The sequence below is a fragment of the Ascaphus truei genome, chromosome 5 (genome assembly GCF_040206685.1).
Source record: "Ascaphus truei isolate aAscTru1 chromosome 5, aAscTru1.hap1, whole genome shotgun sequence".
NCBI classification, from domain to species: Eukaryota; Metazoa; Chordata; class Amphibia; order Anura; family Ascaphidae; genus Ascaphus; species Ascaphus truei.
This window is the reverse complement of record NC_134487.1, coordinates 282,408,740-282,428,312: the sequence shown is the minus strand read 5'-3', so window position 1 is coordinate 282,428,312 and position 19,573 is coordinate 282,408,740. Positions and strand designations below refer to the sequence as shown.

Sequence of the window (19,573 nt, the reverse complement as noted above, 5' to 3'; positions counted from 1 at the left end):
GTTCAGTAGCACACACTATTTATATGAAATACTGTATATTCCCAGGCTCCCTGTGTCAGGGGAAGGGGGGTGAGGGGGGGCGTTTGTCTGTATACCCCCAGTATAAGAATTCTGCCTGTCAGTCACATGGCAGGTGTAGGCAGTGCAGGAGCTGGGACTCCATAAGACGTCACGACACAGGGACTGAAGCCGTGGGGTTATGACGGTGATACGTCTGACGCTGGTGCTTGGGTGGTTTGCACAAGCACCAGAGTTGCAGAAACTCAACTAAATGTAAATGAGATAAACATGAGCTGGAAAGAATGAGTGAGACATGACGACAAGCAACCAGAGGATGCTGGGGCTGAGGGGGCTGCCGGAGATTACACATATTTCATGTGATGTATGGCACACAGTAAAACTGCAGTATAATAAATCATTGCAAGTGAGTGGAACCTGCTGACTGCAATAGAGATCTAGACATAAGATAGACAGGAATACAGATAGCCACAGATCGATAGATACACAGATAGATGATTGATAGATACACGGATAGATATATACACAGATATATATATATATATATATATATATATATAGCTGTACGGAGTTACACAGGTAGTTTATAGAGATAGATGATTGATAGATACACAGATATATTGATAATTGCAAGAGAGTGAGAGATAAGTAGTTGACAGATATAGATAGATGATACATAGACAGGCGGATGAATAGATAAGATGATAGATGTAGATAAACAGATCAATAGATAGACACAGGTGGATATAGATAGATATACAGAGAGAGAGAGAGAGAGACTATATAGAGTTAGATATGTTTAGCTGTACAGGTAGATACACAGATATAGATAGTTAGAGACAGATAGGCAGATACATAGATATTTTGATAGAGATAGATGATAGACAAATAGATACACATGATAGATTGATGGATGTATACATAGATACACAGATAGATAGTCAGACAAACAGATAGCTAGGTATAGATACACAGATACAGTAGCTATATGATAGATATACAGGTAGACATATATATATATATATATATATATCGTAAACACAAAAAAGAGATAGCACTCATCCTATATAATTGTGTGAAAATAACAAGTAATAAAGTGATTAATATTTCAATAACTGATAAAGTTGCAACTGTGCAAAAAATGTAAATGGTAACTTGCAATAATATAACCGCACAGTGAGATGGTTAAATAAAAAAGTCCAAACCAGTCCCAGCGGCAGTGATACATGCGGTGGGACAATGATGGATAGAACAAGTCCGCAGTCCACACGCTGGAGATAACGGGGTCCTGTTGCAGCCTCTGGGCCTTGCACTCACAATGACAATGATGAGTTTAAAATCGCATTTGAGACAATAATCTCTACAGGAACAGAAGCCAGGAAGCACGCGGGATGAAAATCAGCTGGAGGGTGTCAGCAGCAGTGACTCGACCAAGGTGGAGACCCACAGGGAACCTCCAGGAGATGTGATTGACCGTGGAGAAATACTCCTGGATTCCACCGGTAGCTGCCGCCAAGTGGACTAGAGATAAGTCCGACCTCTCCCAGTGTATCCAAGATGGTTACTTCCGCATCAGCTGGTATGGCGACAGTGATGACCCTACGCGTTTCGTCACGAACGTGACTTCATCAGGGTATTTTTGATTGGTCCAAAGTGATGGTTTAAATACCCACGATGCTACCATACAATTGGCCAAACAATAAACAACATGCGAGACACATAAAAGAAAGGTGGGGATACATATTATAACGCAAAGTTAATACTCCACAATTACAGATGATGTTAATACCAAATGCAAACAGACATGAGATGAAATGTGGATAAAGAATGGATGAGTATAAGAGAGGAAAACAACAACATTGCTGACAGACAGATGTTACTATAAGATGAGTAGTGGACTGGGAATGCTACCAGTGGGAGTCAGAATGACAGTGGGAGTCAGTGTGACAGCGGGAGTCAGTGTGACAGGGGGAGTCAGTGTGACAGCGGGAGTCAGTGTGACAGCGGGATACTATATGACAGTGGGAGACTATACGGGAGACTGTCACACTGTTTCCCGCTCACACTGTCTCCCGCTGTCATACTTTCTCCTTCACACTGTCTCCCACTCACACTGTCTCTCGCTGTCATACTGTCTCCCACTGTCACACTGATTCCCGCTTTCACACTGTCTCCCACTGTCACACTGATTCCCACTCACACTGTCTCCCGCTGTCACACTGATTCAAACTGTAACACTCTCCCGCTGTCACACTGTCTCCCACTGTCACACTGTCACACTGATTCAAACTGTAACACTCTCCCGCTGTCACACTGTCTCCCACTGTCACACTGTCACACTGTCACACTGATTCCTACTGTCACACTGTCTCCCGCTGTCACACTGTCTCCCACTGTCACACTGTCTCCCATTGTCACACTGTATTCTGCTGTCACACTGTCACACTGATTCCTACTTTCACACTGTCTCCCGCTGTCATACTGTCTCCCACTGACAAACTGTCTCCCACTGTCACACTGATTCCCACTGTCACACTGATTCCCACTGTCACACTGATTCCCACTGTCACACTGATTGCCACTGTCACACTATCTCCCGCTGTCACACTGTTTCCCACTCACACTGTCTCCCGCTGTCATACTGTCTCTCGCTGTCACACTGTCTCCCACTGTCACACTGTCTCCCACTGTCACACTGATTCCCACTGTCACACTGATTCCCACTGTCTCCCACTGTCACACTGATTCCCACTGTCTCCCGCTGTCACACTGTTTCCCACTCACACTGTCTCCCGCTGTCACACTGTCTCTCGCTGTCACACTGTCTCCCACTGTCACACTGTCTCCCACTGTCACACTGATTCCCACTGTCACACTGATTCCCACTGTCACACTGATTCCCACTGTCTCCCACTGTCACACTGATTCCTACTGTCACACTGACTTCCACTGTCACACTGTCTCCTACTGTCACACTACCTCCCACTGTTATTCTTTCTTTCTCACTCATGCAAAGTTTCCCAATCAACATCACACAAACCTCTAATCATATCCAGGCACATTGCAGCCACCACAGCAGCATTCCTCGTTCCCAACGGTCCTTTCAGCTTCTTTCTTTTATGCAGTGGGAATGACCAGCCTCTGTGGTACTGAAAGATGCCACCAGAGACCTATGTGTCCCCTGTGCATCCTTCAGCCTTAACAACAAGCTGCTCATTCTCCCAGCCAAGTTCCCTATTCTCTGTGTCTGCTGGCTCCTTATGCCCATCGCAGCGGCAGTGCTAGCAGCAATTTGAAGATATGGATATATGTACACATATGTCTGTGGACAGGCAGTGGTCAGAGGCAGGCAGCAGACAGGCAGCAGACAGGCAGAGGTGGTCAGTGGACAAGCAGTGGTCAGAGGCAGGCAGCAGGCAGTTAGCGGTGGTCAGTGGACAAGCAGTGGTCAGAGGAAGGCAGCAGACAGGCAGCGGTGGTCAGTGGACAGAGGCAGGCAGTAGGCATGTAGCAGTGATCAGTGGATAGACAGTGCTCAGAGGCAGGCAGCAGACAGGCAGTGATGATCAGTGGACAGGCAGTGGTCAGAGGAAGGCAGCAGACAGGCAGCGGTGGTCAGTGGACAGGCAGTGGTCAGAGGAAGGCAGCAGACAGGCAGCGGTGGTCAGTGGACAAGCATTGGCCAGAGGCAGGCAGCAGGCATGTAGCAGTGGTCAGTGGACAGGCAGTGGTCAGAGGTAGGCAGCAGGCAGCGGTGGTCAGTAGACAAGCAGTGGTCAGAGGTAGGCAGCAGGCAGGTAGCGGTGGCCAAGAACAAGCCGGGTCAAAGACTTGAGAGGCGCAACGTAGTTAAGGTCCGAAAAGGGTCTGATGCACAAAGAGAGGGAGACAGCAACGTGACTGAAGCAATGTGGTCGATTACAGGGGAAGGGATCCCTGCAGGAACGGCACGACAGGACCAGCCAAGTTCAACAGGGGAGCGATGTAGGACGTTTTTATGCCACGGGTGAAGCTCCAGGACATTTGGCCGATGGTAATGTGTCTCCTAATAACCTTGACACCTTAGCCCGTTACCCTAAAAACCTTACCACTGTAACGGTGTTTTCCCTGGGCCCTTCTGATCCTGACCCATATGTAAGAAAAAAACCCAATTACATGGATGTGTGATATGTGGTGCACCTGCAGGCAACAGGACTCCTGAGTCTCCCGCTGGGTTGTAATGGGGAATATCACCATGACAGGCGTCTGAGGTAGCATTCTGGTAGCAGTCCTACTCACATTCGATGCAGCGCCTCCACCCCATCAGGATCTCTGCATCAGCAGGGGGAAGTATCTGATGGGGAACTCCTTCTGCTGAATAACTCCACACTCACACAGAAGGGATCTTTTGAACCAGGGCATCTTTAATGTCATCTCCATAGGCAGACTTACCCTCATTGCGGACAACACTTAGCTGCTCATTTCTTTGGAGTACTCCATGCAGAAGGTTCCTCCTCTCTTAATAGAGTTGTTTCCACCTCTCCCCTAAGGGAGATCCACCAGCTGTGCCAGGTCCCTGGTCACAGTGTGTACTCAGCTTGCTCTGAAGTATCTGACAGGCAGACTTGAATTGCTGCAGACACTTAGGATGAACATCAACACTCTTGGACTAAGAACCCACTAACTTTAGGCAGTGCTGTGTCTTATATCGACTCCAGAACAGACCCACCCTCTGTGTCACTAACAGTGGACACAAAGCATGTTGTCGCTTCCTTTGTTACATATGACACTTCACCAGGGTTTGAGGGCAAACCTCCATGATTGTTACTGACAACCCTGTCTATTTAACAGGATTACTGCCAGCATGAGAAAGATATGTACACCATTTTTACACATGGCTACACCACCTTAACCTAAAAACCCTAAGCTGTACCCCTTAACCCCTAATCCTAACAGAAATCACCTACCTCTGGGCCTAAACAGCGGCGGATGAATGTCTGCGGCAAAACAGCCACGTCTAATCGTCCCATTCCGCATGGGGAGTGAGTCACTAACATCCCCCCATTGGGCCTAAACACACATAACCAGGCGGCAGGCACCAAATATTTCATTGGCCCTCAGGTGAAGGAAAGGGGTGGGTTAGGGAGTCCCAAAATGTGTGTGAGGTACAGAGTCCCAAAATGTGTTCCAGCATGGCAGTCTTTTTATAAATACTAATTTTTCCGGTGACCTATGTGTTTTAGGTGCCATGGTAACGCCGTTCCGTGGCAGCCTCAGCAACACACACACACACACACAACTCGGTACAGTTCATGACTTCTGTCACACACACACACAGACGGCTCAACCATAGAAGCAGACTAAGCAGCCACTTAGGGACCTCACTGATTCAGGGCATCCTGTTTCTTCCCCATAATTACCAGCTCTGTCAGACAAAGTCGGGCTGCTGTTAACCAGTTGGCATCTGGCCAAACCTTCTCCTCATTGTGTCCTGCCCGCAGAGTGCAGCTCGGTCGCTCTGATCTCTACTAGTCAGAGGGGATCGGTCAGTGATGCAATGAAATGCGCAGACACCAGCGCTTGCCCTGATATAATCCGATCTCCGATTGCCCTGATATAATCCGATCTCCGATTGCCCTGATATAATCCGATCTCCGATTGCCCTGATATAATCCGATCTCCGATTGCCCTGATATAACCCGATCTCCGATTGCCTTGATATAAACCGATCTCCGATTGCCCTTATATAATCCGATCTCCGATTGCCTTGATATAAACCGATCTCCGATTGCCCTGATATAATCCGATCTCCGATTGCCCTGATATAACCCGATCTCCGATTGCCCTGATATAATCCGATCTCCGATTGCCCTGATATAACCCGATCTCCGATTGCCCTGATATAATCCGATCTCCGATTGCCCTGATATAATCCGATCTCCGATTGCCCTGATATAACCCGATCTCCGATTGCCCTCATATAACCCGATCTCCGATTGCCCTGATATAATCCGATCTCCGATTGCCCTGATATAACCCGATCTCCGATTGCCCTCATATAACCCGATCTCCGATTGCCCTGATATAACCCGATCTCCGATTGCCCTGATATAACCCGATCTCCGATTGCCCTGATATAACCCGATCTCCGATTGCCCTTATATAATCCGATCTCCGATTGCCCTGATATAAACCGATCTCCGATTGCCCTGATATAATCCGATCTCCCCTTGAGTCAACATTACCTGCTGTGCAAGTCCCCAATATGACGTCCCCATAATGGGGAGATCTGATGATATCTGTAAGTAAGAACTGCTCTTTGTATATTTTATTACATCATAGTTCTGAAGCAGGGTCAGCGTGGACCTGACATATCTGATTTCTTGTAATGGATCTCCACATTAAATGATTACCATTTATTCTACGATCTTATAGGGGAGCTTCTCCCCCCCCCCCCCTGGTAAGACTGCCTTGCATCTATATGGGAAATATTAGCTGCGTTCAGTGCGACATAAAAGAAGAAACAAAGAAGTCCAGAGCAACATCCAATGTGACAAAAATACACAGTGAAATATCTATATATCTCTTGAAAAAGGGTCATGTAGTTAACCCTTTGGCCAAAGTGTATAAGCCTGCGAGCCAGATCAAGGCATGACCAGTTCGCAGGTCCTAACACTAACTGATTAAAATTCTTATTTACCTCTATAATTAGAGGCAGGATGGTCCTGGCATTGAACCTGTTGCATGAAAAGAAAACCTGCTTACTTGGAAAGTAAGGTTTAAAGCTCGCCCCTCCCCACTTTCCAAGTGAGCAGGTTTTCTTTTCATGCAGCTGCTTACTGCTTATATTTCTTTGCCAAATCGCTTGATCATGTCTGCGTGGTACTAGGTGGTGGAGTCGGAGGTTACTGTCACTGTGAGTGCTGCCCCCGGGTTTTTTTTTTTTACCTTGAGATCCTTTTCCCTATTGACCGGGACTTGCCGGCTGAATATCGGAGACAAGAGGGTTTTCTCCCCGGGATTAACCGCGATGGGGTTACAACGTTCTTCTGTGCTGGTCGCCCTGCAGTGTCGGATGGTCCTTCAACGAATCCGGTTTAGATACTTTCAAGATCCAGTGGTGTCCGTGCCGGTGTAGTGGACCCATGTCAAAGTTACATGAAATGCTTTAAAATACTATACTGATGTGCGCACATTACCTATCTGTTCATTGATTGGCACTTGTATTATATACATACTTCACTATGAGCGTTGAGCGCTGTTTTTCTCTCTTTTTTCCCTGTCAATAATTGGGCACACATTTTTTGGCAGGCCACTGTCCTACTGCCCCCCCCCCTCTCTTCTCACTCAATATCTCCCCCGCTCCTTACTGCTAGAATTAGTAGCAAGATTAATAAGACGCCGTTTATGGGCTCGCAATTTGAGGGGCTTCCAAATACTAAGAAAAAAAACCATTTTTTTTCAAATACCTATATCTGAGGCCCACGTAGACCCAAAGGGTCAATTCACGCAAAAACATTAATTAGAGTAAAAGAAATAGGGGTTTGAATCTTTATCAACAAAAGTTCAATGTACGTTAAAAGCAACCCATGTCATGTAAAGAAAAGACGTCAAACAGTGATTCAGCGCAATTCCGCAGAAGAACATAATGGTTTAGTTAGTTCTTTCCTTTGACTTCATATCCACAGTCTGTGTTTTGTTGAAGTTCTAGGAATGGGTTCTCACACCACATTTCAATTGTACTCCAAACAGTTTATGGTAGTTACCCTGCCCCCTCCTGGATATTTAAATGCTTTCTTTGAATTCTTTTTTAGTTCGTCTTCAAATCATGTTCTTATGCTCAGTTTTCTGCCAACCTCCGTGAGGAGGGCGTGAGGAGGGCGTGAGGAGGGCGAGAGTGTTATGGCGTCCGGGGGTCCTGCAGCTGGGGCCTCGCAGCGCACATTGGCCCCCCGGCGAACAGATGAAGAAACTGGTGGAGTGTCCACCCCGAATCGGCTGATCCCCGAGTATCATCACGCAGGCGATTCCCAAAGTGGCTGCTCACCCCTGGAATAATGATATTAAAATGTAGGCCGGGGGCGGCCGACTCCAGTCCTCAAGGGTCACCAACAGGTCAGGTTTTCAGGATATCCCAGCTTCGGCACAGGAGGCTCAATCAGTGGCTCAGTCTTTGACTCAGCCACTGATTGAGCCACCAGCCCAATTATTTAGACTAACATTGTTACCATTTATAATGTATTATTGCTCTGGGGAAAGGCATACAGTAACACACACAAGAAAAAAAGGAAATCCCAAAAAGGTCCTTTATGGGACATCTTTGTGTCCTAAGGCATGGGTAATGCCCTATCAGGGGCTCCGACCTAGGACCCTCCTCTGGGTACAAAAGGAGCTGCAGATTCAAATTTAGAAAGATCCCCTCCCTCAGGGGAGTGGGAACAGCTACCCCGTATTCCACCAGGGGATATGGGAGTCAGGGATAGACCTTTGGGGCCTCAAGTCTGGGGGTTGAGTACAGGGACCAGAGAATGAAGAGTATGCTGTAATCCTAGACTATTGGAGAGGGTGCTACTATGAGTACCTATAAGGTACTGTACAAAAATCACAATGGGATAGGCACACCATACATAGGCCAATAAAATACATTATTTTTTTGGCATATTCATGGTGAGCATATATATATATATATATATATATATATATATATATATATATATATATATATTTGTATATATATATATATATACATATATATTTGTATATATATATATATATATAAATCTCCTAGGTGTCAGATGCATTTCACAGTGAGGGGATGTGATTGCTGATATACAGGTTATTTCTCATTACCAATTGTGGTGCGTGCCACGGAGATATTGTTTGTGTGTTAACCCCTCACGTTCTATGTAATCTATTGCCGGTCCCCCTGACAGTGAAAGGGTTAACGTTGGTTGGTGTAGGTGCTTTTCTGTAATCAGTCATTAAAGGCACCTTATAACCCCTGAGCGGATTATATCAGCGATTGTCGCCCGCCTGCTCGGGACACCGCAGCCAGGACAGGTTTTAGGAACAACTAGCAGGTGAGCAATGGCACGTTCACACTTCTCTCTCTCGTGCGAATGTGCAATGAGAGGGTTATTCCTTAAACACGTCCTTGTGAGAGACAGAGTCGCAACAAATCGGCAATGTTTCCCACGTTGTTTGGTATGTTTATATGCGCACTATATTATATTCTGTGCTGAATACTGTGCATTTACTGCACTCTCTGGCACACACAGGTGTTTTAATGTGAATTTAATAAACACATTATTGGAGAGCAGAAACTCCTTTCCTTTCATAGCACATACCGGGCAAGTCCTTTCTAGGACCAAAATAATGCAACGGCAGTGACAAGTTTAAAGGGGGTGAGCTCTGGGTGTACAAGAATCAAGGTAAGCACAAGCATTTTAAATTAATTTGTAAAGTCGGTTTGTAAATTTGGGAAGTCGAGACATTGTGCTGAACACGGATTTGCACAGGCAAAGCCTCCTCCTTATCTTGGCTGTAAAATGGTCAGGCCAGAGTAAGCACGTGATGGACAAGAACCCCCGCAGTACATGTCAATAGAAACCATAACAGCCAAATGTCTTCTTTAAGTCTGATGAAAGAGTGCTCCATACATAGAAACCCTGCTGGGTTAATGCAGGATGGGAATCAAGGGATATAGTAACCCTCTCACTGGCATTAGTGCCCTGGCTTGCCAGTATTCTAACCAGAGTAACTCTCCCTGCTGTGTTTTGTATTACCAGCCCCAGCAAAAAAATGTCTCAATTAGCCAGCCATCGTGTCAAAGAAAGTATGGCCATGTCCTTAAACACTTGTTTTATTCCACAGGTATCAGGACACACAGCATGCTATTAGCCCACCATGTTTTACACCCTCATACATAGGAGCTTCTTCATAGGCGAAAAGCAAACATGCTGTGAAACAAGTTAGGCTGATATCTGCAGAATAAAATGAACGTTTTTAAAGAAACTGCCATTTTTTCATTAGCACGATCTCATGCTAATTGGGACATGTGGGACGAAGAGGGTAAGTTACAGGGATTCTGAGCACATAACCATGTCGGTGTCACAGTCTTTTGGGGTGGAAGATTCTTTCAGTGGTTTCTCCGTCTGAGAGCAGAGGGACAAGCAAGATCACGTCTTCAATCAATCTTTCTTATTCCCAACCTCAGTGCTGGGTTATTATCTCCCCGGGTCAAAGCGTCTCTGTGTCTGACAGTTGAAAATGAGTGCATCTTTCAATGTGTTTTTCCTGGTAAAGCATCCTACGGGTACAATCCCTGCCATTATTTACACCCTGTCCCTCCCGCGAGGCTGCAGCACTGGAACATGCTGTGTCATTTCTATATTTGTATCATTTCGGAGGCGAGTTTGTAAAACATAATATCCAGTGTTCCAGAGTCTCTCACAAACGTTAATAATACAAGATATGCAGTTAATGACCGCAGTGCTCCCCACTAAATGCAGTGTGAGTGTGTGTCAGCAGGAAAACGGTGCAAGTCGGAGGTAAATATCTCCCAGCTTTCACCAGATGTACATACAAATCCCATCGTCGGCCTAAGGATTGGTTCTGTTACAATTCTGGTGCCGTTTCCGCCCCGTTCAGCGCAGCCTCCTTATACTGAGCAGTTTATCAGATGAAATTTGTGGGTTTTCGTTTTGGGAAGTTTGGTCATAACACCTTCAAATACCAGCAGGGTGACAGCAAAGTGAGACGTTCCACTGCACATCGTGCGATACTGTGTCATTAGGATGCAGTTACTGCTCTGTGCAACCGAACCCCACATCATAGGGGAGCGAACAAGAGGATTCTGTGCTGATCTTCAGTCACCTGCAGCCTCTCAACACACCCAAATCTGTACCCCTCCAGGAGAGGTACAAATTAACCTTCTGCTCTCATGGGGGTGGGGAAGGCCGAGATGGCCAACTCCAGTCCTCAAGAGCCACCAACAGATGAGGTCTTCCCTGCACAAAGACAGAGCCACCTCTGCTGAAGCAGGGATAACCTGAAAAGCTGAGCTGTTGGGGGCCCTAGAGGACTGGAGTTGTCCATCCATGTGCTATGGGTTTCAATGCAATATAACATGCGGAGTGAGGCACTGAAGACCCTGTGGCAGGGAAGGGTACAAGCTCCCCCAAAAAATGATAGCGTTGCCGTTAAATTGACACAAAATTGATGACAATAACCGAAGCAGTTTTGCTTCTGCTGTACTATTTATTTTCTCTCTAACATACGTATGTTCTGCGTGCAGCGGCCTGTTCAGGAGACGGGACGTCCCGGCAGAGCCTGGCTTATTCTACACAGAACAATATTCATTTACAGGGTAATAAAGTGACTTGCAATTAATTATAGGCTACATTTGAAGAATGTACAATATTTACAGAAAAACAACAAAAATACATAAAAAAACAAAGACCCTTATTCTGCAACATGAGAACCGCTCCGATTTGGTGATATCGCGCGGGGAGCCCTGTTTATACAGAATGGGCCTACGTGTTTAAAGGTGCAGTCCCATGTAGCAACATGTATATGATATACATATAAGATAAAATCACTCATTAGTAACTTTTGTATCATAATTTAAGATGTGTTTAATATCTTCTGCCACAACCGTTATATACTGTACATCTGGCACTACTGTGACATATTGTACTAAGGAAACAGGGTTGCAGTGATTACAATGTTGCAGTGATTTAGGAGGCGTTATTCAGTCTTTCGTAAAGCTCTTTTTATGTAAGTATTGCTTTCAAATTAAAAACCCAAGCTGATTCCAGAGCAGGATGGAGATCAGGATTACAATGGTGAAAAGCAGAGCAAGGTATAAAAGGATCTTTAGGCAATGGCTGAATAGGACTGCACCTCTAATTAACCTCTCCAGTGGTGAAGGGCATGGTTGACACCCCCCCTGAAGACACAGGGACATAGAGGTTGTTGGGTGTCTCCTGTAGTCTCATTGTTAGGACTCAACCATGGAGAGGTCCTGGGTGGGGATCTTGGGGTCTACTGCAGGGAGCAGCTCTGGGGGCCTCACTCCTATCTGAGCTCAGAGAGGAGCTGCCCCCAGCTCACACTGTCCACCCCCAGCCCGTGGTCCTCTTCCAGGCCACTGAAGCTGATGTCCAGCATGATCTTGCTCAGGCTCTCATCGGTGGTGTCCAGCACCAGCCCCTCTAGCAGTGAACGGTTAGCAGGACCCCCAACCTGCAGTTCCTTGGAGCAGCGCCTGGTTGGCCGTGGCCCAGAGGGGCTGTCCAGGATCCCTGTTGAGGGAGAAGCGGGTGAGCGACTGCCCAGGAGCTCCAGGGGGGAGTCAAAGAATGGGAGATCCTTGAAAGGGGTCTCCCCGAAACTCAGGAGCCCCAGGCTGTCCTTGAAGGGGGTGAAAGACGAACCTCGGGGGATACGGACTGGGCTGAAGTCCAGCAGGGGGTCTCGGGGGAGGGAAGTTTCTGATTCCCATGGCTGTGGGGTGCAGATCTCGGCTGGCTTGCTGGGGGTGGAGGAGGCAGGGGTCTTTAGAAACCTCTCCTTGACGGGGGTCTTGAAAGTGCTCCCCTCGTCCTGGGTGAACTGTGAGGGGCCCTCGTGTGCTTGGGTCTCCTGTAGGAAGGAGAAGTCTGTATCCAGCCCAGAGTCAGAGCTGCTGCTTTCCGGCAGGACCAGTTCCGGCTCCTCGGAACAGGGGAGAATCAGCTGCTGCTTCCTGCGGGATCCGCCCTCCCGGCTACGCTGCAAGAGGGGCGATGACCCCGAGCCTGGGTTGAGCGGCTCCACTTTCACGGGGAGTAGTGCTGGGGCCTCTTTGTGACCCAAGGGAGTCTGGAAGAAAACAGGGAGGGGGAAACACTAAACATGCAGGCCGTGTACAGACCGGATACCTGCCCCCCTTACATACAGACCACCCTCTGACTGTATATGCTCAGACTCCACCACTTGCATTGACAGACCACATCACAAACACACACTACTTAAACCTCTTGGATACACGCCACACTTCACTACAGGCACCAAAAGCAGACTGTGCGCTCTCTGGGGCAGAGACTTGTACCTTAAAACTCTACTTCTAGGTCTGCGTACACTTTAGCCATATACAATACTATATAGATATACACCTCAAACACACAGCTACCTGCAGAGAGCAGTGTTTTCCCACACATGTATATATATATATATATATACACACACACACACACACACACACACACACACCTCTCCCCTGCTCCCCAAAATGATCTTCGGGGCGATCTTCACACGTTTGCTGCTTCGTGGCCCTTCGGACACTCCCGGATCAGCACAGAACAGCTCTGACGCTGGGAGGAGGACAGGCTGGGTCACTGGGAACTGAACTGGAACCAGATAGGAGCTGATCCGGGGCAGGAGAGGCTTCATCTTCCTCTCTGGAGCGGAAGCTTGGGAGGGAGGAAGAATCTGTATGAGACCTTCACAAACTCTGCACCACTATATATGCAGGATTCTGTCGCCTAGGTGAAGGGCGATTCTGCATATGAATAGCTGCTTCGGCACCTTCATTGAGATTAGATTGTCAATGCCTCTGCACTGTAGGTGCAGACACTCACACACACACACTCACACTCACCTTTGCTGCAGACGGCTCCACCTTGCGCACTCCTGGTCAATTCCGGGATTAGTCTCTTCTGCTGCTGTCAGCAGGGAAGGGAGAGAAAGCCATAAGATCAGTGACTAAGGCAGGCAGGGGAGTCCCTGAGACTGAAGGCAAGCAGCCCCCTCCCCCCACGCTATGTGACCCGCAAATTTACAGACACCTCTTTCCTCCAAACTACACAGGGAGCGATCCACATGCAGCAGCATTTTACTCCACAAATAAAAATCAACATGCACTGGAAATCATTACGGAGTATGACCATGTGCATTATATATATATATATATATATATAAATAAACCAACTGTAAATATTACTGTATGTTCATTTGCATGTCTTATACAGGTCTGCAACCCTGTCTTTCCCCATTGTCGCCCAGCATACAGCGCTTCCACTGCAGCAAGGGATTCTGGGAAATGACATGCAAATGAGCACTCAGTGCCACCTTTTGTCTCAAGCTCGTATTACACAAGCCAATCCTCAAGCCAATGCATGCTGTTTTAAACACAGCTTTTAGACAGAGGCTGGGGTGAGATGCAAAGCCATTAAACCCACTCACAGACATGTTTCAACCTTGATGGGTATCATCAGTGTGAGGTTGGTCTTAAAGGCTAAGCAGGTTTGAGACTAGACTAGGTATTCACCACAATTATTAAGGTTATGGTGGGTAAAAAAAGTGACAAAAACCCTCCACAGTAAAGCATAAAGCAACTGTAAATATTACTGTATGTTCATTTGCATGTCTTAGACAGGTCTGCAACCCTGTCTTTCCCCATTGTCGCCCAGCATACAGCGCTTCCACTGCATATATATATATCCAGTGGTTGACAAATCACCAAAAAATCTACTCGCCACACAAAAAAAATCTACTCGCCACCTAGTACCAAACGTGTGCTGCTTGGGCCAATATTTACTCGCCCGGGGGTTAAATCCACTCGCCCGGGGCGAGCAAATGTATAGGTTTGTCGAACACTGTATATATCTATCTCAAACACACACAAAAAGGAAAAGTCGCTAACACTATATTAATAGAGAAGGCTAACCCAGGACCCAAAAATAAATATAATATTGATGTTTAAAGATTAATTTAAGCAAACCAATAATAAGATAGTAAAAATCCTGGGGGTGCTAAGGGATAAAAAATAATATGAAAACACACAAAAAAGACTGACAAGATCCCTATATTAAGCACTCACAATAAGCCTGTAATAACTAAGTCAAAAAAAGAAAACAAAAAACCTGGAACCATGAGTCAGCAGTGAAAATGTGCCAAAGATTTTAATAAGAAGCAGTGAAACACACTAACATAAAAACATACATACGAAGAGAGGTTGAGATGGCAGTGTATAAACATGTAGAGTAGGGAGCTCAGGGGGGTGATTTTATTTATTATTGATAGTTAATCAGTTTTTGGGAGGGCTGCAGAGAGGAGTCAGATCTGACAGGACCTGTATCTGTGTGACTGCAGAGAGGGATTGTCTTGTACACATTGCCTTTACTTTCCTTATTATCCTGATCACGGACTTATTCCCGCTGCTTTAACTTTGTACAAATTAATTGCTTTGGTAAAAGTGTATTCCCTAAATGCTTTTCCAGAAAGAAATGGTGCATATTACAACGGGTGCTTTGATCTGTTTCTCTCAGTTTTGGGTTATTGCTCCTTTCATTTTCAGAGGAGCAGAGTGACATCAGGAAGTGAACAGCTCCACAAGTATCTCAGAGGAGACCCCACCCAGGACAGAGGAGACCCCCAGAGATCAGGATTTACACTGCCGCAGAATGCAGGCTGCGAGCAGCCGGGACAGAGAGAGGCCTTACTGGTTCAATGCACACAGGAGACATGGGACTCGCAGCGTCCGGGTGCTGGTGCTGGCAGCAAAGCATCGCGGGAAGAAATAAAAACAAAACAACGTTAGACAACACGTGCTCCCAAGACCCCCGACCAGGAACCAAGCGCCCCCTCCCCATCTGTCCTGCTCTGGGTATGAGGCATGTAGGTACAGGTGAGAAATCTTCAGACCTCACTGCTGACAGACCACAGCAAATCAAGCCCACATCGCAGTGAAAATGCCAATAATTCAAAGTGACTTGTGATAAAAAAAAAAGGGGGGGGATCCGGACACTCGCAGATCCTGCAGATCCATTCCCACCTCAAAAATACAGATGTAGCAGGCTACACTGTGCTCTGGTGTTCTATGCAAACACTACAATTGAATCCTATGCAAACTAATATATACAGAGATTTGTTCTCTGGGGAAACCATGTAACACACAACATCTGAAAAAAAACACAATACTGATCTCACACACGAGAGGTGCAGTGTATTCACAGGAGGGATATCTGTTCTTATCTGGACCAGGCACCCCGTCTCTCCAACTCTCAGGCGCCCCCTCCCCCCGCTCTCAGGGGGGTCTCACCTTGAACACCTGGTCCAGGGTCAGGCAGCGATTGGCCTCCGGATGTATGGTCCAGTGGGAGATCTTGTTGTTTGTGGACGTTTCTCGCACAAACATGTCGTGCAGGGATAGGTTGTGCCGGATCGAGTTCTGTGGGGTATAAAGCACAAGGTTCTCAGACTTTACCAGGGGTGTGACTGCTGGAAATACTGCTGACCCGTGTCACAGCAGAGCCACGAGTCTAGGGGCAATTCCTGTATGGAACACTTTCAACCCTCCCCCACCACTCCCTCTTTCGTGGTTCCCCATTCTTTTCTCCTCTCCCTTTTTTACGGGCACCTTCCAGCCGGGCTTGGCAGCGTATTTGAAGTAGGGGAAGTGATCTTCAATCCAGGTGTAAATCTCCTTCAGGGTCATGCGCTTCCTGTGGGTGCTATTGATGGCAAACTGGATCAGGGCCATGTAGGAGTAAGGCGGCCGCTCGGAGACGGAGCCCTGCCACTGCTGGGGGGGGAGGGGGTCCAAGTCTGCCTCCACCTGCGAGAGAGAAGGAGTCAGAGAGCAAGAGAGGATGTCAGAGAGAGCGAAGACCACAGACAGATACACAGCAGAGTAATGATCTGTGACTTATCAAAACCTCAGATATAAAGCACCATATCTAGAGAACAAAAGAAAAGAAACTTAAGTCTGAAGGATTCAGTGACCAAACACAACATAAGCAGGGCACTTACACACAATATACTAACAGGATACACACAACATACCAACAGAACCCTGAACTAACAACCCTGAGCACGCACACACACATTAAGATCCTCACAGAGCACAGGTACACGTGGAGCTCCCACACTGGGGCAATAGGTCTGTAGTATTTCGTTGGTAATGAGCAGGGCTCGCTTACCTTCACATGGTCAAGGTCAGGGGTCTGGTTCTCCTTCTCCTCTGGCTCCTCCTTCACGGTGCAGGAACCCAGCCCGTCCGAGCTCATCTTTCCCAGCCAGTGTATGTTGGTCAGGCTGATGTCCAGCTCCTCTCCCTCCCGCTTCTCGGCTGAAGTAACAGCAGCAAAGAGTGACATATAGCCCAATAAATCTGCCCCACCCAGGGTGACAGACAGAAGGGAGCTATGGGACATTGAGTCTCTCTCTTCTAGCACAAAGTGATACAGTGATAATAGGAAACTATAGGCCACAGTCTACAGTCTGACATCTCAACACCTCTAACATCCTACCAACACAAACATGTGTTTCTAAGTATAAAGATTTGTTAAGAAGTGCTTGATTCACTATAGATTGTGATACCTCTTAGGGGAGCGACGTGAGAGGCCTTTAGAGACAACAGTATATATTAGTTGTTTTAGAGGCTAAATACATTGTGTATTTTTTGGCAAAAACGCACTAAATGCACTTCCTGACTTAGAATTCCTTGATATTTCTATTGAAAAATTCATTAAGTGCCTATATAATCATAGACAGAGGAATGACTAAACGTGATCGATGTTTAACTTGCTCATTTAATAGATTTGTTAAGGGAAAAAACCCTTAGTGTTACTGAAGTTACAAAAACATAAAACTTTTGAAATAATGTAAAAAAATAGCATTTATTTGCCCTTTCCTCAGTACTCAAAGATTGTAGTCAATTACTTTTGCCTCTACGACGACAATATATTTGATTAGTTTTCCAAACCTCACGGGTCCCTTCTTCACATGTACAGAGCTTTCCAGACCTCTTCTTCACGCGAGTACGTTTGGAAAGCTCTGTACGTTATTTTATCAAAGCTCTCCCTCATGTTGGGCCACTAAAAAGCATCAACACCCGTAACACATCTACACGGCTGGAGGACTTTGCTCTTAATGAGCTCTTCACATTTAGACGTCGTCAGAAGAGACTTGTGCGTAATGTAAAACATACACAGAACTCTCATGTGAGGCGAAAAAAGTAATCACAACCTGCACGTCTAATCATAACCTGCAATGACTAACCAACTTAACCATGCAGCAGCGCATCTAGTGATGAAAGTGGCGTATATAAATTAGGAAATGACATACCCTTTATGGTGTTTTCCGCAGGGTGCTGTCCGTGTAGTGATGTGGCTGCCAGCTGACATGATCCTATCTCTTCCTCCTTGATTTGGGGACTGACAGGTCCAGCCTGAATGGAGCAGGATGCCCCCCCGCTAATCAGGATAAACTTGTTTGGGCCCCCACTCTCCCTGCCCCGAGCAGTCAGTGCCTGGATGACGCTCTGGACGTCGGCCTGGGGGGGAATGACCACAAGCTGAATGTCCGGCATGGTGGGGTGACCCATGACTCGTATGCCAGCAGGGATCCTCGGTACTGCAGGCTCTGTACAACCTCCAGGAGAACTCTGCTCAGTGGGTCCTGTGACTTCCGTGCCGAGGATCTGACGCAAGCCAGAGGGTCCTGTGATTAGGGTCTGGCTCAGGTCAGACGGTCCTGCAAAGCCTGTGGCAAGGGTCCGGCTCAGGTCAGGGGTTCCCGTGATGAGGGTCGGGCTCAGCTCAGGAGGTCCCGTGACGAGGGCCTGGCTCAGGTCAGGGGGTCCCGTGACGAGGGTTTGGGTCAGGTCAGGGGGTCCCCTCCCCATATGCCTTGCTGTTCCAGTGCAGTGGGGGGCATCGCTCTGGGGAAGGCTCAGCTTGCGTCTCTTGAGTATAAGCGGCCTGCGAGGGCTCGCCCTCATTGTGCGTCTGCGCTGTTGGACCCCATTGAAAGGACAGAACCTACCAGACAAAGGGGGCTGTTAGTGTTGCGGGGGAGGGAGCATGTGTGACATGGGGGAAGGAGGGAGTGTGCCTGAACAAATCACTGTATAAGCTATAGATGTCTCTCTGTCATCAGGACTGTTTCTGGTAACTATCTGTTTATGTCATTCCTATGAGACAAGCATCAGGATTTCTTGGAGACCGTGAGTACAAACTGTTATACCATTGATGGGTATATATATATATATATATATATATATATATATATATATATACCCATCTCTGTATACACAGTATGTTTATTATAAACACTTCTCTGTGTATATTATTATACTCCTGTATGTATGTGTATATATATGTATGAGGTATAATCTGCTGTATATGTGTGTGTGTATATATATATATATATATATATATATATATATATATACACACACACTCCTTTCTCTGTATACAGTGTGTGTACATATATCATGTATATATCCCTCACGGTGCGTATATATACACACAGTACAGTAGTAGTCCTGCATGTGTATATATTTATTATGTATATATCCCTCTCTCTGTATACACGGTGTATATACATATATATATATTATATAATTACTTTTCTCAGTCGCTTCCTCTTTCGGTTTGTTCCGCCGTTTGAATTTTCGCGCTCGGCGGCACGTTCCCATCACGTGACAGGAGAGAACCACTCAGAGAGCAGTGACACTTGCGTCCTCTCCATGCCATCCAATCAGAGTCGAGAATCACGCGTCCCCAGGCCGACCAATCAAACCAGAAAC

At 46.7% G+C, this 19,573-nt stretch overlaps 1 protein-coding gene across 4 annotated transcripts; it reads right to left on the bottom strand.

Annotated features, from left to right (window-relative positions):
• Positions 1–11,214: 11,214 nt before the first annotated feature.
• On the bottom strand, positions 11,215–19,544 carry FOXM1 (forkhead box M1). Of its 4 annotated transcripts, none has more exons than XM_075602299.1 (9): positions 19,393–19,544; positions 18,109–18,803; positions 16,962–17,110; positions 16,400–16,597; positions 16,082–16,210; positions 15,483–15,533; positions 13,640–13,703; positions 13,252–13,451; positions 11,215–12,861 (listed from the first exon to the last, which is right to left on the bottom strand). In XM_075602299.1, exons 2-9 carry the CDS (start codon positions 18,761–18,763, stop codon positions 12,076–12,078), a joined length of 2,232 nt encoding a protein of 743 aa, XP_075458414.1. In that variant the 5' UTR covers positions 18,764–18,803; positions 19,393–19,544; the 3' UTR covers positions 11,215–12,075. The 4 variants fall into 4 exon arrangements, with proteins under 4 accessions (XP_075458414.1, XP_075458415.1, XP_075458416.1 ...); XM_075602300.1 differs by having other exon boundaries at positions 13,640–13,700; XM_075602301.1 differs by lacking the exon at positions 15,483–15,533.
• Positions 19,545–19,573: the final 29 nt, after the last annotated feature.